This window comes from Ahaetulla prasina, chromosome 10 (genome assembly GCF_028640845.1).
Source record: "Ahaetulla prasina isolate Xishuangbanna chromosome 10, ASM2864084v1, whole genome shotgun sequence".
Classification (NCBI taxonomy): domain Eukaryota; kingdom Metazoa; phylum Chordata; class Lepidosauria; order Squamata; family Colubridae; genus Ahaetulla; species Ahaetulla prasina.
In genome coordinates, this window is record NC_080548.1 from 32,513,404 (window position 1) to 32,535,595 (window position 22,192).

The following is a 22,192-nucleotide window of genomic DNA, read 5'->3' on the forward strand; positions in this document are numbered from 1 at the left end:
CGAATTAAAACATTAAAATAAAACCCCATAAATTATAAAATATTAAAACATTAAAATAAAACCCCATAAATTATAAAATATTAAAACATTAAAACTAATTAAAATCCTATGCCAGTCCTGAACAAACAAATAGGTCTTCAGCTCTCGTGGAAAGTCCGAAGGTCCGCAGTTGCAAGTCCAGGGGAAGTTTATTTATTTATTAAACTTTTATACCGCCCTTCTCCCGAGGGACTCAGAGCGGTTTACAGCCAAGATAAAACGACAGCAATATACACATAAAACCATGAATTAAAAACTTATTACACAAATGGCGAATTAAAACATTAAAACTAATTAAAATCCTATGCCAGTCCTGAACAAACAAATAGGTCTTCAGCTCTCGGCGGAAAGTCCGAAGGTCCGCAGTTGCAAGTCCAGGGGAAGTTTATTTATTTATTTATTTATTTATTAAACTTTTATACCGCCCTTCTCCCGAGGGACTCAGAGCGGTTTACAGCCAAGATAAAACGACAGCAATATACACATAAAACCATGAATTAAAAACTTATTACACAAATGGCGAATTAAAACATTAAAACTAATTAAAATCCTATGCCAGTCCTGAACAAACAAATAGGTCTTCAGCTCTCGTGGAAAGTCCGAAGGTCCGCAGTCAAGTCCAGGGGAAGTTTATTTATTTATTTATTTATTTATTTATTTATTTATTTATTTATTTATTTATTTATTTATTTATTTATTTATTTATTTATTTATTTATTTATTTATTTATTTATTTATTTATTTATTTATTAAACTTTTATACCGCCCTTCTCCCGAGGGACTCAGAGCGGTTTACAGCCAAGATAAAAACGACAGCAATATACACATAAAACCATGAATTAAAAAACTTATTACACAAATGGCCGAATTAAAACATTAAAATAAAACCCCATAAATTATAAAATATTAAAACATTAAAACTAATTAAAATCCTATGCCAGTCCTGCGCGAACAAACAAATAGGTCTTCAGCTCTCGGCGGAAAGTCCGAAGGTCCGGCAGTTGCCGAAGTCCAGGGGGAAGTTTATTTATTTATTTATTTATTAAACTTTTATACCGCCCTTCTCCCGAAGGACTCAGGGCGGTGTACAGCCTTCATTTAAAACAACTAATATACATATTAAAATAACAATTAAAAAGCTTATTCAATAAAAGGCCGAAATTAAAACCGTCCAATTGACCCTATAAAATACCCAATAAAATTACAATTAAAAATTAAAAATTAAAAATTTAGAACTTAAAAATCAGGCCAGTTCGTTCCAAAGGGTGGGAGCCCCCACAGAGAAGGCCCTCCCCCTGGGGGCCGCCAGCCGACATTGCTTGGCGGACGGCACCCTAAGGAGTCCCTCTCTGTGCGAGCGTACAGGTCGGTGGGAGGCATTCGGTAATTTATCAGATCTGTCATGGTCGCTGCAACAGACCTTTGCTCTAATGCAGCCAACAAGGTTTCATCTGCGGCTGTCTAAAGGCACTCCTCTATTTATAACCCTAACGAACCGTGCACCTGGCAGCCAACAGAACCTCAGAACCAGGTCAGGGTTCTAATGGGGAGCCCTGCCATGACTTCAAACAGTCGCTATGGGAACGGCTGTATGTCGAGGACTTCCTGTACAGGTTCGTTGTCCCATTGGGGAGACAAAGAAAGAACTTCTAAAAGCTGCCTTGACCTTCACTCCGATCCTCCCGGGGACGGCCTCCCTCAACTCCACCACCTGGTTCCTCCAGCTGCACCAGACAAGCCTGTCGGAGATCCCCTGTCCTTTCATTACACAACACACACAAACACAACAAGATTCCAAAGGGCAGCTGGACAAAGAACTGTCTTTAAATCCTCTTTCCAGATTAAATTCAAAGGTTGGATGGTTTTCCGACCTCTGGACTTCAACTCCCAGAATTCCTGAGCCAGCCATGTACGGAATTCTGGGTGTTGAAGTCCACATATCTTACAGCTGCCGAGAAACACTGTTCTAGACTAAAGCTGACATCTGATCTTGGATGAACAGGGTCCGGAAAGCAGTAAACTCTTGCAAAAACAAACTCCTGACTTCGTTTTATGTAGCTTTAACAATACTCACAGGATCGTGATGACTTGGATGAAGTTGAGCGAGACACTGTTGAGCTGGGCGATGAAGACGGCGGCCACGCACTGGAACAGGGCCGCCCCGTCCATGTTGACGGTGGCCCCGATGGGCAGGATGAAGCGGCTGATGTGTTTGGAGACGCCGTTGTTCTCCTCCACGCACTTCATCATCAGGGGCAACGTGGCGGAGCTGTGGGGAGGAAGCCACAGAGATGGAATGGGCCATCAAGGCCTCCGGAGACGTTCTGGAGATAATCTGTTCTTGAGCACCCAATCAACTTCTGGGACTACCACCACCACCCCGGATCCATCCAGGATAGCGGATTCCTTGATCTTCCTGGAGAGAACAGGACGTTCTCCTCAACAGGGGCACCTACATGCTGAAATTGACTCAAAGCTGGCCTTCAAAGTTGCCCCAGGAATGCAAAGGGTATTCAAAGCCAAGATGGTGGCTGCAATGGAATTAAAGCAACCGGGTTTTTATCAGCCTCTGCATGGACGCCAGAAGACAGAAGTGAGCTCATTCTGGGGATGCTCTTATCATGAACTTTGGGGGTCCTGGGTGCTCTCTGAGCCTGGTTGTTTCCCTGCAGATGTTTCATGACCCAATTAGGTAACATCATCAGTGCCAGAAAGGAGAAGGGTTTGCCATCTATTTATTTACAAGTTATTTGCCCTAGGGAGCAACCTGATGACGTTATCTAGTTGGGTCATGAAATGTCTGCAAGGAAACTCCAAGCTCAGAGAGCACCCAGGACCCCACAGCTGTCGTCTTCCTCCTCCTCCTCCCCCAAACTCCACTCCTTTCTAACACTGATGATGTTACATAGTTGGGTCATGAAATGTCTGCAAGGAAACCACACAGGACACAACACACCCTTTCCCCGCTTCTTCTTCTGTCCACAATCCACCCCTTCTAGCACTGATGATGTTACCTAATTGGGTCATGAAACGTCTGCAAGAAAACCCCCACACTCAGAGACCACCCAGGACCCCACAGACCTCCTCCTCACCCTGATGGTGTTACCTAGTTGGGTAATGAAACATCCGCAAGAAAACCCCCAAGTTCAGAGAGCACCAAGGACCTCACAGTTCAACCCCAAGCTACAAATATTCTCTTCTAAGGGTCTTGATATGAAGCCTGCATCCCAAACATATATCTTCTTATATGGTTCTCCATCCATCCCACCCACCTCCCGCCCTTCTGCTGGTCTTTGAATACCTGGAGGATGTCCCGAAGGCGGTGGCCAAGGGGGTGAAGATGCCCCACAGGAAGCGGTAGGGGTTCCGGCGGGTTAAGAGAAAGTAGATCCCCGGGAGAACCAGCAGCCCGTGGATGGCGTGGCCCACCAGGCAGCAGCAGATGTATTTGCCCAGGCTGGTGAAGAGAAGGACCACGTCTTCCATCTCCACAATCTTGCCGGCCACCAGAAACATGATACCCAAGGGGGCGTACCTGGCAAGAAAAAGAGGCTATCAGCCCGGCTGGAGATCCAGGCCCAGGTCAGAGTCCAGGGCTGGAGGGAAGCTGGGGCCATCAGCAGAACTGTAACCCAGGGGTTCCCAACTTCCGGTCAATGGACCGGCACCAGGCCGCAGCAAGTCAGAAACCGGGTGGTACAAACGAGCGAAGCCACATCCATGGGATGCCAGCAACACGCGAAACCACGACCCCTCCAGTCCATGGATAAATCTTTCTACGCAGAACCGATCTCCGGTACCCAACAGGTTGGGGGCCGTGGCTGTAACCCTCCTTGCAATTCTGCCCAGAAGCAGAAAACCCCAATTTTGGTTAATTTTTTAACTAATAAAAATCACCCAATTTTTTGTTCATTTTGAATCTTTAACGTTTTTTGTATTTTTGCTTTTAAGGAGTTGTTTGACCACCAGTTGGGGCAGGGTAGACCTGGAAATAGTTTTTAAATTTAATTGAGTTTCAACCCTAATTTCAAAAGACCCTGGGACGCTACGACCATCATAAATGTGAGCCAGTTGCCAAGCATCTGAATTTTGACCACAGGACCAAGGGGATGCTGCAACCCCAAAGTTGCTTTTTTCAGTGCTGTTGTAACTTTGGTCACTAAATGAACTTTCGTAGATTGAAGACTACTTTATACCACGCTAGGATATAGCCAGACTCAACTGGAACATTTGCTGGCTTGGTTGCCTCACAAAATGCTGGGCTGTAAAATGGCTTGTTTGGGCTTAGTGTCTCGTGGGAATGCAGACTCTGCAAACCATGGTTATAGTTTTGGGCAAGATTTGCTAACCTTGCTAGAAACTCCTGGTCCCTCTGGAGATTGGGAAGGGCTGGATTAAGGGACTGAGTCAGCCCACCTAATTGCAGGCTAACTAATTATTCAGTCAACAGTGGGGAAACAAGTGAATTCAGGCTCTGGATAAACTGGGATTAGGCCCTAAATCTTAGCCCAAGAAAGCTTTGCAAGGTTATAGAAACTCGATCAACCAACCAAACCGCACCTCAAGTTTCTAGTCCATCTGGCTGCAGGCAAATGACACCCAGCCCCATTTCAGAACTTAAAGGGATGAAAGGGGTCAGGATTGGACCCCTCTCCTGCGTCAAAGAATACAGAACATGGCAAGGAGGCGTACAGTTGCAAAGGCTTCCAGCCTCAAAACCCAACTTTTGCTAAAGAAAAAAAAATCAGTGTTCTGACCCAGGTCTCCAAACACGACAAACCCTCTGAAGTGAACTCAAAGATTCCTTTATTAGGAACGCCGGCAGCCTCGGCAGAAAGTTTCTCTCCCACCGCAGGCTAACAAGTCTGTCTGGCTGGAAGATGAATAGTCTGTCTGTCTCATCTATTCATCTCTGCCCTCCCCTGCCTTTTATCCCCAGAGCTAGGGTGGGGCTTCACTAGCAATAGTGGTTCTTCTGTCCCAAGGACTAGCCCATAGATTTCCACTGCTCTCCTCTCCTCTGCCTTCTGTGAATCTGCGCGTCAGGCACTGGACCCAGCTGTTCCTCCTCTTCCTCATCAACCACCTCCATCTGAGGGTTGAAGGACAGCCCAGGCTCTGCCTCTCTCTCTCTCTGCCAGCTCCACTTCCTCTTTCCCCTCGGAGCTTTCAGGTTGCCTTTATACTGACCCTGACTCCCATGTCTCCTCCTCATCTGTCTTCCAGCACTGGAATTACCTGGATTTGAGCAGGAAAGGGTCCCAAACCCTGAATTCAGGGCCTCGAAAGGGGCTACTCACAATTTTATGGCCCGGAAGAAGGTCCGTTTGAGCAAAGGCATCCTTACCACATAATCCAAGAAACCAGGATCATGGTGGCTTCGTTGAAGGAGTTGAAGAACTTGATCAGGTTCTCCCCCTCGGGCCCGAGCTTCCTCAGGGCAATCCCAAAGACGATGGCGAAGACCACCAGCCCGAGGATGTTCATGCCTTCCACCTCCTTGCCCACGGGCTCCTGGTTGCAGAAGAGAGAAAACTATCAGCGCAGCCCGAAAACCGCAAGCGGGGAATAATGGCCCTTTTAGGACTCGTGGACTTCAACTCCCAGAATTCCTGAGCCAGCCCTGCGTGCACTGCTTGACTTAAACAGACTTGGAAGGGACCTTATAGGTCATCTAGTCCAATCCCCCACCCAAGCAAGTTGTTCTGACCCAGCTCCCCAAGCATGATGTCTAACAAGACCATCCGGCCAGAAGATGAATAGCTGTCTACCATACCTATTCATCTCCACCCCCTGCTGTTTATCCCCAGAGTTAGGGTGGGGCTTCGCTAGCAGCGGTGGCTCTTCTGTCCCAAAGACCGGCCCATAGATTTCCAGTGCTCTCCTCTCCTCTGCCTTCTATCAGGCACTGGACACCGCTGTTCCTCCTCTTCCTCATCAGCCACCTCCAGACCTGGGGGCTGTTGACTCTCCATCTGAAGGCTGACCGACGGCCCAGGCTCCGTCTCTCTTTCTCTCTCTCTCTGCCAGCTCCATTCCCTCTTCCCCCTCGGAGCTCCCAGGTTGCTTTGATGCTGACCCTGATTCCGCCTCCTCCTCCTCCTCTGATTGTTGGAGTGGCCGGTGGCCAACAGGCCACAACACAAGTTGAGCTGCACATTCATGTGAATGAGCGCTGGCCCACCCCTTGCGCAAGTCAAGCTGAACCTGCTCACGTGGCCCGGTTCCAAATCGGCCTCGGCCCAGTAGTGAGATGCAGCCCAGTGTGGGGGACCCCTGCCTTACACGACACAACATTCTTGGGTTTGTTTTTGTTTTTTTACCATCAGAACGGTCTTTTTCATGGATTCGGTTTCATTCATAAATGCTGCCACACTGACTAGACCCGTGTTGTTCTTCTTCTTGTCTTCTTCATAGAAGGTTGTGTACTAAGAAGGAAAACACAACAGATTTTCTTGTTTTCGCTGCACTTTCTCCAAGAATCAGGATTTGGGGATGGGAGAGACACACCCCGGCAACTATATTATGAATGGGCAGATCTTTCCTGGTGACTCTTGTTGTGCCAACCACATGCCCTCACAAGACCCGATATGCCCAGGGCAAGAGGCCCACACCACCAAATATTTGGATTAAAAAACGAAGCCACTCCTTTGAGCAAAGTTGTCTTTGTTGATTCAGGCTTGGAATTTACACAAACTGGCAGACAAAAGCTTTGCCCCGACTAATCGGTGCCAAGAAAGGAAGAAAAATCTCCTTTGCCACTTTGCATGGGCTTCCGGGATGGAAGGAAGAAAAAGAGGGAAATCACTTGTCGTTTCTGCTTTTTAACGAAAAGCAAAATCAACCGGCATCTTTATCTCTCAAAAGGACACAGGATTGCGCCACTAAGAAGGCAGGAGGGGATTTGGACAATGAGAAGTTCATGCCAGGACAAAACTGTTACACTCAGCAGAAAAGTCCACCTGGGGTCCAGAAATTGGCCTTTTAATTTAATGTGGCGATTAAAAATTAAGCCAAACTGACTTGCTGACCTGTGTACCAAAAAATAAAAGGCTGAGATGCCAGATTTTTTAATGGTTAGGCAAGACAGGGGTATTGAGCAGGAGTTAATCAGAGGGTGGGGAATACAACATCTCACCCACCCACTGACCCACCCACCCCCTTGTCTGTCAAAGCAGAAACTCTGCGCTTTTCCTGTCTTGAATTCTAGATCAGATAGATAGATAGATAGATAGATAGATAGATAGAACTAGTTAGATAGAGATAGCTAGCTAGATAGCTTGTTATAGTTAAATAGATCACTAGATAGAGATAGCTACCAGTAGATAGCTAGAAATAGTTAAGATAGTTAGATAGTTAGTTAGATAGATAGATAGATGAGATAGAGAGATATAGTTAAATATAGATAGCTAGAAATAGTTACAGATAGCCGAGAGAGAAAAAGCGAGAGAGAGATGGTAGATAGGTAGGTAGGTAGGTAGGTAGGTAGGTAGGTAGGTAGGTAGATAGATAGATAGATAGATAGATAGATAGATAGATAGATAGATAGATAGATAGATAGATAGATAGATAGATAGATAGATAGATAGATAGAGATAGCTAGATAGATATCCTTCCTCCAAACAGTGGGGTAGGGAAATCCTAATCTCTGGTTGCATTTTGAATTTAAATTTAATTTTTAACTCTTTTATTTTTGATTGTGACCGTTTTATTATAATAGTTATGTATAGCTGCTTTTCTGTCTATTTGTCCACCATCAAGGCACCCTAACAGGGAGATGGGTGATCTCTAAATATGATAAACAAACATCCTCAATTAACTGTCCCAGATCATCTTGATGGCTTTTTCTCATCCTCCCACTCTTTCTGGAGAAGAGGCTTCAGAAAACCTCTGACTAATACATCCAGGAAACTCTCTTCTTCAGAAAAGGCCAGGTCAATAAGTCAGCCGGGTCGCAGAGGTTGCCTGGGCTGCTGTCATAAGATGTGGTGACAGCCCCCAATTTAGTTCCTTTCCAAAGAGCATCTGAACCGGGTCGGCTCAAATAACAGGATATCTTTTTGTCTCAATCCCCGCCCCAGAACATCAAAGCAGCTGTTGCCAAAGGTCTTCAGAGTTCTTTTTCCTCTTTCGCACAGCCCTTTGCTGCCGGTTCATTTATTATTTTTAATTTATTCATCTACTGATTACGTGCCGCCATCACCCATCTCACTTAAGCGACTCTGGGCAGTTTACAACATCGCAATGTAAAACCATAGTAATATCTAAATAAAACTCTAGATTAAAATAGGTGAAAACTCAAGTGGAAATGAGAATTCAGATCCTCCAGTTAGAAGGAAGGAAGGAAGGAAGAAAGGAAGGAAGGAAGGAAGGGAAGAAAAAAGGAAAGAAAGAAAAGAATGAAAAGAGAAGGAGGGAGGAAGGAAGGAAGAAAGGAAGGAAGAAAGGAAGGAAGAAAGGAAGGAAGAAAGGAAGGAAGAAAGGAAGGAAGAAAGGAAGGAAGGAGGGAGGAGAGAGAGAAAGAAAAGAAAAGGAAAGGAGGGAGGGAGGAAGGAGAAAGAAAGAAAAGGAGAGGGAGGAGAGAAAGAAAGAAAGAAAGAAAGAAAGAAAGAAAGAAAGAAAAGAGAAGGAGGGAGGAGAGAGAGAGAGAAAGAAAAGAAAAGAGAGGAAAGGAGGGAGGAAGGAAGGAGGAGAAAGAAAGAAAGAAAAGGAGAGGAGGGAGAGAAAGAAAGAAAGAAAGAAAGAAAGAAAGAAAGAAAGAAAGAAAAGAGAAGGAGGGAGGGAGGGAGAGAGAGAGAAAGAAAAAGAAAAGAGAGGAAAGGAGGGAGGAAGGAAGGGAGGGAGAAAGAAAGAAAAAGGAGAGGGAGGGAGGGAGAGAAAGAAAGAAAAAGAAAAGAGAGGAAGAAAGAAAGAAAGAAAGAAAGAAAGAAAGAAAGAAAGAAAGAAAGAAAGAAAGCTCACCGATCGGAATGCAGCGGTCACCAAGTTGGAAGGGAAGATGTTCCTGGAGAAGAGAAGAAAAGATAAGAGGGCATCCATGAGACCGCTGGCATTCTTGATTATTTATTTAATTTATATACTGCTCAGTTTGTGATATCGACAGTAGATATACATTCAATACATATCCATCCATCCATACACACACAATACAAGTAGACCTTCACTTATGACTGGGGAATTCTGGGAGTTGAAGTCTATACTGCTTACAACTGCCAAGGCTGGGAAACACCGTTTGGGTAGAGACGTTGGGGATTCTCCCCAGCTGGATCAGAGCCACAAAAAACTCACATCCAGCCGCAGAAGTTCAGAACTTTCACTCATCGTGTAACCTGGTTTGACAAATGAAACCTCTGCAAGCCAACCGCCCAGCTCAGAGAGCCCTGAGCTGCAAAGATGCTCTCCTATTGGAGGTCCAGAAAGTGGGGTGTCCATGCCACCCCCTTCTTCTGGCTCCTGATGTTCTCTCCCCCTTTTAGCCACCATAGCTAACAGCTGAGCCCCCTCCAAGGGTGACATTGTGCAACCTCAAGCTGTACTTTTCCTGCCTCCACACCTGTTGTTCCCTTGTCCATTTCTGGCGACCATGTCAACCCAGGAGCCAACAGGCTTGTTGGCCTTTTACTCACAGGAGCACAGCTTCACCAAGAATAGACTGCTGGACATTTTTAATCCAGCAGAGATCAGGTATCATGGAGTTAAAACTTTGCTGGCCAAGATCTAGGCTTGGACTGCTGCCCGGTCTCATCACACCTACACCCATACACCCCTTCTGCCTCCTCTCCTTCGTCCGGTTCTGGACAAGACACCACCAGAGGACAACCTAAGATCAAACCCTCATTCCCCAAAGCCAAAAATAACCAGCTGGCAGCTCTCTTTCCCAAAGGAACACATTGTGCCCTTGGTACCAGAAGCCACCAAAGGAAGTTCTGGAGAACATTTGATAGAACGGGGCTCTCCCAACTTGGCGTCTGTAAGACTTGTGGATTTCCAACTCCCAGAATTCCCCAGCCAGCCATGGAATTCTGGGAGTTATTATTATTATTATTATTATTTATTATATTTGTATACCGCCCATCTCCCGAAGGACTCAGGGCGGTTCACAGTCAAAAACAACAGAAAAACATATAATACATAAAAAGCTAAAAGAATAGACAGTTAAATTCAATTGATGCTCTAACTTTTAAATACAAATTTAAAACCTCATTTAAACCCTTTTTTTTAAAATCCCAAGTTTAAAACTACGTTCAAGCTAGTCCTGCTCTTCGAAACAGCAGCGTCTTCAGCTCACGGCGGAAGGACTTGAGATCGGGGAGTTGACGAAGCCCCAGAGGAAGCTCGTTCCAGAGGGTAGGGGCCCCCACAGAGAAGGCCCTCCCCCTAGAGGTCGCCAGCCGACATTGTTTAGCTGACGGTATCCGGAGGAGGCCCTCTCTGTGAGAGCGCACTGGTCGGTGAGAGGCTAATGGTGGCAGTAGGCGGTCCCGTAAATATCCCGGTCCTAGGCCATGGAGCGTTTTAAAGGTGATAACAAGTACCTTGAAGTGAACCCGGAAGACCACTGGGAGCCAGTGCAGATTACGCAGGAGGGGTGTCACATGGGAGCCAAAAGGTGCTCCCTCTATCACCCGCGCAGCCGCATTCTGGACCAGTTGGAGTCTCCGGGTACCCTTCAAGGGGAGCCCCATGTAGAGAGCATTACAGTAGTCCAGGCGGGATGTAACCAGGGCATGAGCAACCGTGCATAAGGCAGCCCGATCCAGAAAGGAACGTAACTGGCGTATCAGGCGAACCTGATGAAAAGCTCCCCTGGTGACGGCTATCATATGATCTTCAAAAGACAGCCGTGCATCCAGGAGGACGCCCAGATTACGAGCCCTTTCCGTGGGGGCCAATAGTTCGCCCCCAATGGTCAGTGATGGAATTAGTTGACTGTACCGGGCCGCCGGCATCCACAGCCACTCGGTCTTGGTGGGATTAAGTCTGAGTCTGTTCCTCCCCATCCAAACCCGTACGGCCTCCAGGCACTGGGACATCATTTCAACAGCCTCGTTGGGGTGGTTAGGGGTGGAAATATAGAGCTGGGTATCATCAGCGTATAGATGACAACTCACCCCAAAACCACGGATGATCTCACCCAGCGGCTTCATATAGATGTTGAACAGAAGAGGCGAGAGAACCGACCCCTGAGGCACCCCACATAAGAGGCGCCTTGGGGTCGATCTCTGTCCCCCCGTCAACACCGTCTGCGACCGGTCGGAGAGGTAGGAGGAGAACCACCGATGAACAGTGCCCCTCACTCCAAGTCCCCCGAGCCGGCGCAGCAGGATACCATGATCGATGGTATCAAAAGCCGCTGAGAGATCTAATAGGACCAAGACAGAGGAATAACCTCTGTCCCGAGCCCTCAAGAGATCATCAACCAATGCGACCAAGGCTGTTTCCGTGCTGTGACCAGGCCGGAAACCGGACTGGAATGGATCAAGATAGACATTTTCATCCAGGTACTGGGGCAACTGTCGTGCAACCACACTCTCGACAACCTTTGCCACAAAGCGAAGGTTGGAGACCGGACGATAATTTGATAAACTAGCTGGGTCAAGGGAAGGCTTCTTGAGGAGGGGCCTCACCACCGCCTCTTTCAAGGCGGCAGGGAAAACACCCTCCATCAAAGAAGCGTTCACAATTTTCTGGAGCCAGCCTCGTGTCACCTCCCGGGTGGCCAAAACTAACCAGGAGGGACACGGGTCCAATAAACATGTGGTCGCATTCAATCTCCCCATTAACCTGTCCATGTCCTCAGGAGTCACAGGATCAAACTCATCCCAGATAATAACATCAAGACCTGCCTCCTCCACCCCGTCTGGATCCACCCAGTCTGTGTCCAACCCCTCCCGAATTTGAGCGATTTTATCAAACAGATATTGTCCAAATTCCTCAGCTCGACCCTTTAAGGGTTCCTCTACCGCTCCCTGATGGAGGAGCGAGCGGGTCACCCTAAACAGGGCGGCTGGGCGGTTATCTGCTGATGCAATGAGGTTGGAAAAATACTCCCGTTTTGCCAGCCTCATCGCCACTAGATAGGTCTGAATTTGAGACCTAACTAGTGTCCAGTCAGATTCGGAGCGGCTGACCCTCCAGATACTCTCTAGGCGTCTTTTCCGGCGCTTCATTTCCCTCAGCCCCTCGGAGTACCAAGGGGCTAAACGAGATCGGCACCGGGTCAGAGGCCGCAAAGGCACGACTCGGTCTAGAGCGCCAGCCGCCGCCCGATCCCAGGCGGCGACCAGAGCTTCAGCCGAGTCGTGGGCTAAATCCTCAGGGAATAGCCCAAGCTCCGTCTGGAACCCTTCAGGGTCCATCAGGCGCCTGGGACGGAACCAGCGAGTCGGTTCTGTCTCCTTGCGGTGGGGTCAGCGGTTCGAAAGTCTAGTTGAAGGAGCGAATGATCTGACCATGACAAGGGTTTGATAACTAACTCCCCTAATTCCAGATCAATCAACCACTGTCCAGAGACAAAAATCAAATCCAGAGTGTTCCCCCCGATGTGAGTGGGGTCGTTCACTAATTGGGTCAGGTTCAAGGCCGTCATGGAAGCCATGAACTCCCGAGCTGATGTGGATGCTATCCCCACCGACGGCAAATTGAAATCACCCATGACCATAAGCCTGGGGATCTCCACTGCCATCCCGGTGATCATCTCCAACAGCTCAGGCAGGGTTTCTGTCACGTAGCAAGGAGCTAGGTACGTGATCAGTAAACCCACCTGAACCCCACGGCCCCACTTCACAAGGAGGGACTCACATCCGGTTATCTGTGGTACAGTGATCTCCCTCGGCTCAAGACCCTCGTTGATAATAACCGCCACTCCCCCACCCCTACCCTGGGCCCTGGCCTGATGGAATGCACGGAAACCTGGTGGGCACATCTCTATCAGGGGAACCCCCCCTTCCGTGCCCAACCAGGTCTCCGAAATGCCAATCAGGTCCGCACCCCCCTCCTGTATAAGATCGGAGATGAGGGGGGCTTTATTTATAACGGACCTGGCATTGCATAACATCAGGCGAAGGTCCAGCTTCTGAGGATTTAAGCCACTCGGGGAACGGGAAACTGTCGGGGGACCGGAGTGCGCAATCGCTCGTAGATAGCGTGGACGCACTCCCTGAACTCGATATGGGCCCCCGCGTCCGCCATACCTGCCCCTCCCACCTACCGTGCAGATATAGTTATCCCCAAGACCATGAGCTCTAGCCTCTTCTTCCACCTCAGAATCAATGATCTTTATGCCATGAGCGGCACAGGATCTAGCAATGGCTCAGATAGGTATCCCCTGAACCTAACCCGCCGTCCCACCCTTCCCCTTGGATAACTTATATAAGAATTTATTATAACACTTAGTTAAAAAACCCCTAAGCCTCCTCTTAGAGGCATGCCACCTCTCGGGATTCCAAAATCCGTCATCAAGGTAGGCCCTCGATAAAGTGGAAGGCCATGTCCGCGAGAGGGGGGAGACTACTTGAGTTAAGAAGCTGCGATCGCGAGTACATTTCGGAGTTTATAGAGGGTGGCAGATGGTAAAAGTCTTAATCTGGCCAATCAGATGGTCACAATAAGTTCCGGACAAAAGATGGAATTTAAAGCTCCTCCGGTAAAGCAATGCTATCTGATGACAAACGAACGTAAGATGATAGGACCCCATCGCCGCCGTTGTCATAACCAGAACAACGTCGGTCTCCGATCGGGCCCCCATCATAACGTCACAATCGTCTTTAACCGGGTTCGGTCATTCAGACTCTTCCAGATGAGGGTCAACTCCGTTGATGTATTAAATTGAGCAGGCACAACTGGCGCCTGAGTGCCCTGCCTCCCCGTCAGCCAGTTCTTCTCGGCTGAGATGGTCTCTGAGGGAGAGGGAAGCTCAACCAAAAACGCTGCCGCTGCTACTATAGAGCGGCTAAAAACGCCAACTGTAGCAAATCCAGCAAAGAGCTCCCTGCACTCCAGCCAGCCATTCACCTTGGGGGTTAAGAGACCCCCTTTCGGATGAAAGAAGTATCTAAGGAGAAAGGGAGGTTCTTCCGATGATGTCAAGATCAAAAGGAGCGCCGTCGCTGCTGCAGCTGATGAAGAACAGCTGAGAACACCAACCGTCGGCTGAATCGGCAGCGAAGTTAAAGAGGACACCCACCCAGTCCTCAGCCAGCCAGATCTCTTCGAGGGTCCAACGACCCCATCTTTGGCTGGGTGGTCTTTAAACAAGAAAAGGGTGGTCTCCATAAAGGAGGAGAGCTCCAACTGACGGCGCTGGATTCAAAAGCGCCGTCAACGATGCCGCCGAATGGAAAGCGGCAGGAAAGCGCCATTGCCTACCGCCCCAAGCCGTTGGAGCCGAACGGACCTCATTTAAGCCAGCCAAGTTCTTCCCGGGAGTCAAAAAACCCCTTAATCGGCTGGCAGAAAGGTCATTTTGCCGAAAAACAGGGGGATAGTAATGGAAAATCCCCCAGCTGTCCGGGACTGGCCAGAAAGAAACGCCAGCCCCCTGCCGAAATTTTTATCGCACCGCCATCTTGCGCATGCTCAGAGGCATATTCAGTTGATGTCCATGAGTCTTAAAGGCACCGAGTTTGGAGACCCCGTCATAGAATATAGGGTTGGATGGGACTCTGGAGGTCTTCCAAGTCCAGGGGTCTCCAACCTTGGCAACTTTAAGACTTGTGGACTTCAATTCCCAGAGTTCCTCAGCCAGCAGCTTAGGAATTCTGGGAGTTGAAGTCTTAAAGTTGCCAAGGTTGGAGACGTTTCATGACCCAACTAGATAACATCATCAGTGCTATATGGTAGTGAGGTTTGCACTTTCTAGCACCGATTGTATTTAGTTGGGTTATGAAACATCTGCAACAAACCAACCAAGCTCAGAGAGCACCCAGGACCCCTTAAGGTCATGAGTTGCTGAGCAAGCCCACCTGACCGGGCTCATCCAAACCTCTCAGCCATACACAGCCTGGCTACCTACAAGCCGGCTTCCGCAGGAGGGTTGAATGTGGGATGCGAAGCTGGCCAGTTCTTCTTGGATCTGGAGGTTGTGCTGACCTCCAGCCACTGGGCATTTCTCTCCTCTCCCCAAACCTGTACAATTTCCAGACTATATGGTAGTAAAGCCATCACGAGGGCTGGTCCTTTGCCTGAATTGCTGGCCATTCATTTTTATGTTCGTCTCTTCCGGAGGTGCGTGTTTGTAAATAACAGCTCGGCTTATCCTTGTCTGCAAGGATTTAAAGTTTATTTATTATTAAACCTGTTGGCTGCCCGTCTTAAGTTGGATGCCGGTAACTTGCAAATCAAGACCAAGAGTCATTTCACCCATCTTTTCATGAAAAGTGACTGTTTTTCACACAGAGAACCATTGCAGCATCCACATGGTCACATGATCAAAATTCAGCCACTTGGCCCAACCGACTCATATTTATGACGATTACAGTGGCCGGGGGGGGGGGTCGTCACATGATCCCCTTTTGCGACCTAACCTTTCTGACAAGCAAAGCCAATGGGAACACCAGATTCCCTTAACAACTCTGGCGAGAAAGGTTGTAAAATGGGGGAAAAACTCTTATAACTGCCTCGCTTAGCGATGGAAATTTTGGGCTAAATTATGATCATAAGTCGAGGAACACACACACACATATACATATACATATACATATATATATATAGCCCCTCTGCCCAGCAAGATTTGCTGCAGAATGACCCTGCCACCCATGGGTCTCCGTCCAGGAGGGGGCATCACTCGGGCCCCTCTGCTCGTCCAGTTTCTTGCTGCCCACCCCCAAGCTTGCAACTTGAATTTTTAATTTTAATTTCAAGATCTCTGCAACTTCCTTTTGCCGGAAAGCACAACTCACACATAGCTGTGCAAACTAGAAAAACACTGCAAGTGCATGAAGAGAGAGGGTCTCATAAAAGGGGGGGGAGCAAGGGTCTTTGCAACCACCCCCCCAGGAGGTTTTCACTGTGCCAAAATCCAGCACTGCAAAATAAAATAAAATAAAAAATGGGGTGGAACCCAATAAAAAACGTAACATCTGCCTTAAACAAACCCAAAGTTCTTCTCTCAAAAACTGCAAAAATCAGTATTTTTTTTTTAAAACAAGGAATTCAGACCTGTCTCTCTTTCTTCTCTCCCTTACATTTTTTGTCATTCCCCTCCCACTCCCATAAATGCTATCTGCATTTCCCCCAAAGCTCTCCAGCTTACTCAATGCGCTGAATGCAACTCAAAGCCTTTTTCTGTTTACTGAAAAAAAAAAATGTCTGCAAATCTGAAACTATTTGCTTTTTGGTCTTGAAATAGCCCCCATCATAAATGAAACATTTTTTTTTAATGCAGGTTTCGGGAAGAAGAGGAAAAGGGTCTTAGAGAGAGAGAACAAAAAACCAGCCGACTTCCCCACTGGCAAAGAAACTCAACAACAAGGAAATGTTGCATCAGATTTGGCGGCAAGACACAGCGGCCCCTTGCAACGCCCATCTGCAAAAAAAACCGGTCAGAAACAGGGGGAAAAATATCTGTTGCAGGTGAAGGATTCCATTCACGACATCAATCACCACTTTAGCTAAATCTTCCCTGCCTCTCAAGATTTTTTTTTTAAAGCTGTTTCTCTTCCTCCACCAGAAGTCAACATGACCGATTTATAAATCACATTTTCCATCATGCTAAATTTGGAAATTCTGAATTTTGCATATTAGGTGTAGCCGAAGGGTCTGGTGGCTGTGAGCTGTCTAAAGAGGAAGGAAACTGTTTTGAGTAGGTGGGAGTCTGTATAATTCCTCCTCCTGGACTTACTGACTTACTTAATTTATTTATTTGCAATGACCGGAGTTGAGAGTAAAAAAAAAGGAAGAGAAAATTCTTAAGGACGAGAGGGGTCAGATCATGCCGTTATATCACAGTACAAGCAATATTATTTAAGGTATTATTTAAACAGAAAAAAAAAACACCTGAATTGCAAAACGCACATATGTGCACATTTCCGCTTTGAACTCTGTGGATTAGCAAGACAGAGAAGCAAAACTTGAATGCTCTAAACTCTCAAAAGGAAGCCTTTTTCCTCGCCAAGGTTTAGCCTCGCTGGCATTTTGCAAACTAAGGTGCGTGGACTGATCCATCTATCTTCACTCCCATTCCTCAGCAGCTCTGGAGAAAATTGTAAAAAGGGTCTTCAAAGTCATTCTCAGCTGGCTAGGGAATTCCTATCTGCCTATCCTGAGGGCAAAGCTGTTCCAGACAGATCTGGTGGATGATTCAAGTGAATGGCGACTTGCAAAGTGTGGTTTTGGGAGGGGAAAAAAAATGCTAAATGGGTTTTTAGAGCAATTTTCCAAGACGCTTGAAGGGAAAACTTGAGCCCGGGACACGCAAGGGCCAAGCTGCAAGTCCTGGCATCTCTCAAAACAAGAACCAGAGTTTGAAATTTTGCTGGAAGATGTGAAAATCATCACCCACACCAGGTTTTTTTTTTTCTGCCTCGAGGGATTGCCAAGCGTCTGGCTGGCACCGGCTGCTTAGCTACCTGTTCACAACACGAGATGAAATCCAGAAAGATGCTCAAAGACAGAACAGCGTTTCTTGAAGTTGGCCGCTTGAAGATGGGTGGACTTCAAATCCCAGAATCCCCCAGCCAGCTTCAAGCGGCCAACTTCAAGAAACAGTGTCTTAAAATCTCAATTGCAGAAAACTGGACTCCTGTACCTGGAATCTTCCCATACCATTTAGATGGTCCTGGAGAAAAAATATGAAATATTCTAATATCTGCCTAATCTCATTTTATTATTTTATAGTTATTCACCGTCTCTCTCTCTCTCTCTCTCCCCTTCAGAGACGGTCGAGACAATCCATAAAAAACATCCTTAAAATCAGCCTCCTTTAAGATGAAGCAGCATACAAATTATAAAAAGGGCCCCATTTCAAAAGGCGAAACATTTATCAAAAGATTCGGTAGCCCCCTTCCCCTGGTTACACCCATAGGGGCTGAGCCAGGGGAACACGGCAACCTGTGGTGCCAACTTTGAAATAAACTAGGATTCAAGGCAGTCTATCCGTTGCCAGGGTTTTTGTAACTGGGTTCTCTTCCGACTTTCCGCTGGGTTGCTGGCGGGATATGCAAAGCAGCTGTTACAACAGGGTTTCCCAAACGGGGCGTGTGTGTGAGGGAGGGGAGGATTACTGCAAAGTTTGTAAAAAGTGGGGTTTTTTTCTTCCTTAGGTAATGACACACACACACACAAGCAGTGTTGTTCAATTACAACAGGGATGTTGGAAATAAAAGGGATTTAACCATCCACGGTAGGACCAAACCAGAAGTTGAATTATAGCCACAATTGTTTAGAAGAACCCCCACCCCCACCCAGTGTCTGCCCACCCCCCCCAAAAGGATCAGCTTCCCTCTTACGTCTCTCGCCCCTGCCTCCCACCCCAAATATTTCGTCAGAAGCCATGTCAGTTACGAAAAAGCCTGTTGGGGTGGGGTGATGGGCCTTCAGAGAACATTCTGTACCATTTCTGGGCATGGGTAAGGGGGGGGGGTGGCAACAGACTACGATCAATGACCTTTTAAGGAGACCCCAGGATGCCTTGGGGAAACCAAGTTCTCTGGGAAACCAGGAAAGCCGGTCTCTTTCTAATTTTTGCATCCCAGGAAATGTCTGCTTTTTAATTGTACGGAGGGAGTGGAGCTGATGGATGGGGATGGGGGAGAAAACGCTAGGAAAGGGAGGGGAAGGGAGGGACCAAGCACCAGCCCCCCCCCACCCCGGGACCCCCGCCTAGTCAACTGGACAACGCAACTCGAGTGTGGGCGGAACCGGCTCTGCCCTTTGTGGTTAGTTCAAATCTCCGGATTAACAGAATCCAGTCTGATGATGCAATTGTCCCAGAGGGTTGTGTGCATGCTGCCGGTTTCTTGAGAAAAAGGGACTGATAACTAAGCGCCCAGCCCGGATACGGATACCGCAGGGGAAGTCCCACAGCTCGGAAATGCTCATTGCGTGGCTCAGTCCAGCGTGGCCTTCTTTCTCCATATGTTTGCAGGGATCACTAGCTGAGCTCAGCCCCTCCCCCCCCAACGCATGGCGGATCTACGGTTTATTTTTAGTGGCCAAGACACAAAGGCTCATTCACACATGCATACACACCTTCATTCATATACGCACATCCACTTCGGGAAGGGTTAGGTCTCCAAACTGAGCACACAGGAGAACTTGGCCACAAGCCAGCCTGCCAGACCCCCCTTATAGTTGGGGAGCAGTCTCCCTCCCCTGCCAGATGTTTGCAGATGTGCAGGCGGCAAACCTCCCCCCAAACATCTGGAAAGCCTGGAAGATGTCCGTCCGTGGAGGCTGTCCATCATCCAGGTCATGGGCATCAGATTCTTTTCCAAAAGGCAACTGGACTCTCTTGAAGGGTTGTGGGTTTTTTGGTGGGGGGTGGGGGGTGTGGAAACATGTGGCTTCTTTTCACGAACTGAAGATGCTTCTTGGATGAGAAGCAAAACGTTTCCACCACCCAAAAAAAAAGGGGGAAAAAGGCCGAGTTGCCTTTTGGAAAACCACCTCTGAAGGTGATGATGATGATGGCTAGGGGATCTAAAGCAGGGGTCTCCAAACCTTGGCCACGTGAAGCCTGGCGGACTTCAACTCCCAGAATTCCCCAGCCAGCAGAATTCTGGGAGTTGAAGTCCGCCAGGCTTCAAGTGGCCAAGGTTTGGAGACCCCTGATCTCCAACGAACCCTTTGGGTTGCCCTGTTGCAGCGGGGAAGCCCGGTTTCCTTGCCCTGCCCTGGAAGAAGCCTTTTACGCCAAGGTTCAGCCTCGTTGGCAATCTCTCTCTCTCTCTCACCTGACCAGGTCGAGGAAGGAATCGACCACCTCCTTCCGTCCGGGCATTCCGTCCTGGTTGCCGTACTTGGCCAGATTGGGGTCGGAGGCGCCGGCGCCGGGTTGGATGGCGAAAGCCATGCCGACCCCGATGGAGGAAGCCAGCAAAGTGGTGAGCAGGAAAAATAGCATCGCCCAGCCGCCCAGCCGGCCCAGGACCGCCGGGTCGAGGCTGGCGGCTCCGGCCACCAGGCTGCAGACCACCAGCGGCAGGATGATCATCTTCAGCAGGCGCAGCAGCAGCTCCCCCGGGAAGGAGAAGAGCTGCACCTCGGCGGCGCTCAGCCCGCCCGGCCGCCGCACCGCCAGTCCCAGCGCCACGCCGGCCACCACGCCCGACACCGTCAGCAGCACCAGCAGGTTGGCCCGCAGGCAGCCCCGCACCCGGGAGCCCCGGCTGGGCATCCTCGCCTCCGCCAAAGCCGCCCCTCCGATGTCCCCGTTGGAAGCGCTCTTGGTGGCCGTCATGCCGCGCCCGGTTTCGGTCCTGGAGGGTCGCCGGGAAAGTGGAAGGCTCGCTCCGGCTGGGCGCACGTGGCTCGCTGGCTCCGCTGCTCCGATCACCGGTCCCGTCCCGTCCAGGCGGCTCGGCGTTCTGCTGGCCCCGCGCGGCCCCCCGGCTGCCTTTTATAGCCTCCGCCAGCCGCCCGGGGGAGGGGGGAGGAGGGAGGGAGAGAAAGGGGGTCTCCGATTGGCTGAGCCCAGAGTCAACTTCGTGGGAGGGGAGTTGGATGTGGGGGGGAGACCTGGGTTGAAAGAAGAAGCGGGACGGGGAGGGGCTTGGGGGGAGGGGAGGGGCGGGGAGCTGGTGCGGTGCGGTTGCGTCAGCCTGCAGCTCCGGGCTGCGGCTCCGGCTGGGGGGGCGGGGGGGGGGGGCGAGTGGGAGGGACTGTGGACACCTGGGCCCGCCAGGTGCGCTCAGCAACAGGTCCCATCAGCCCCATCCAGAGGGAACCCAGCCCTAACCAGGGATGGGCGTGGGGCTTGAGAACAGCTGCGGGCACCCACATTTGGAGGGCACCCACCTCTGGTCTCCCAGAGGGTGTAAACTACAACCTCCCTCATCCCCTGCCAGGACACCGACATTCGGAGGGCATCAACTGGGGACTCCAGTCTTCCAGAGGGGAAGACTACAATGTCCCTCATCCCCTGCCAGGACACTGACATTCGGAGGGCATCAACTGGGGACTCCAGTCTTCCAGAGGGGAAGACTACAACGTCCCTCATCCCCTGCCAGGACACTGACATTCGGAGGGCATCAACTGGGGACTCCAGTCTTCCAGAGGGGAAGACTACAACGTCCCTCATCCCCTGCCAGGACACCGACATTCGGAGGGCATCAACTGGGGACTCCAGTCTTCCAGAGGGGAAGACTACAACGTCCCTCATCCCCTGCCAGGACACCGACATTCGGAGGGCATCTACTGGGGACTCAGTCTTCCAGAGGGGAAGACTACAACCTCCCTCATCCCCTGCCAGGACACCGACATTCGGAGGGCATCAACTGGGGACTCCAGTCGTCCAGAGGAGAAGACTACAACACCCCTCCTCCCCTGCCAGAGTTCCCCATTCCTTTTCCTTCCTAGCCCAAATTACGCTGAAAGGAGCCAGCTTAATAAAAAGGCATTTTTGCCAGAGGTGTAGACTACAAAACACTTCATTCCCTGCCAGGACACCAACATCTGGAGGACACCACCTGGAGACTCCAGTCCTCCACAGCTGTGGATTCTGGCGTTCTGGCCAGAGGTTATATTTCAGGGATGCTCCAGCTGTGGTCTGCAGAAGTCCAACAGGTAGAGTCCCTCCTTATTGGTGGACTTCTGCCTTCATTTCCCTAATGTTTGCAGAGATGGGATTGCAGAGACCTTTAGCCTGGCACCATCCACACCTCTTAATGTTGCCAAGGTTGGGAAACGCTGGTTTAGATTTAGGGGTTGTCACCTCCGAATTCTCAGGTGCCGCATCAATAGTCCCAAAGCATCTAAAACCTCATAGATTTTGGAGATCTGTTGCAATAAATGACTATTAAACTGTTAGAATACTGAGGGAATTAGAGATTTAAAACCAAAAATTATGGGATTAGTCATATATCCACCTGTCCTTAACTCTAGACTGTATTTGAAGTAGAAAATTAGCATTTTAGAAGAAATGTTTATATGCTGCTGGTGATCAAAGATTACACAGTGTGAAGAACTTCAGAAAAATGGAAAGTTTTCACCCTCT

General features: G+C 49.0%; 1 protein-coding gene across 1 annotated transcript in view; it reads right to left on the reverse strand.

The window, feature by feature from the left end:
- SLC1A5 (solute carrier family 1 member 5) overlaps positions 1-20,600 on the reverse strand; it is a 34,952-nt gene extending 14,352 nt beyond the window's left edge. Inside the window, exons 1-6 of the mRNA XM_058195682.1 lie at positions 19,932-20,600; positions 9,001-9,043; positions 6,363-6,467; positions 5,387-5,553; positions 3,341-3,574; positions 2,114-2,308 (exon numbers count right to left, since the gene is read on the reverse strand). Coding sequence (XP_058051665.1) covers positions 2,114-2,308; positions 3,341-3,574; positions 5,387-5,553; positions 6,363-6,467; positions 9,001-9,043; positions 19,932-20,437 — 1,250 coding nt within the window. The 5' untranslated portion in view covers positions 20,438-20,600. The remainder of the gene's footprint in view (positions 1-2,113; positions 2,309-3,340; positions 3,575-5,386; positions 5,554-6,362; positions 6,468-9,000; positions 9,044-19,931) is intronic.
- Between the last annotated feature and the right edge of the window lie 1,592 nt (positions 20,601-22,192).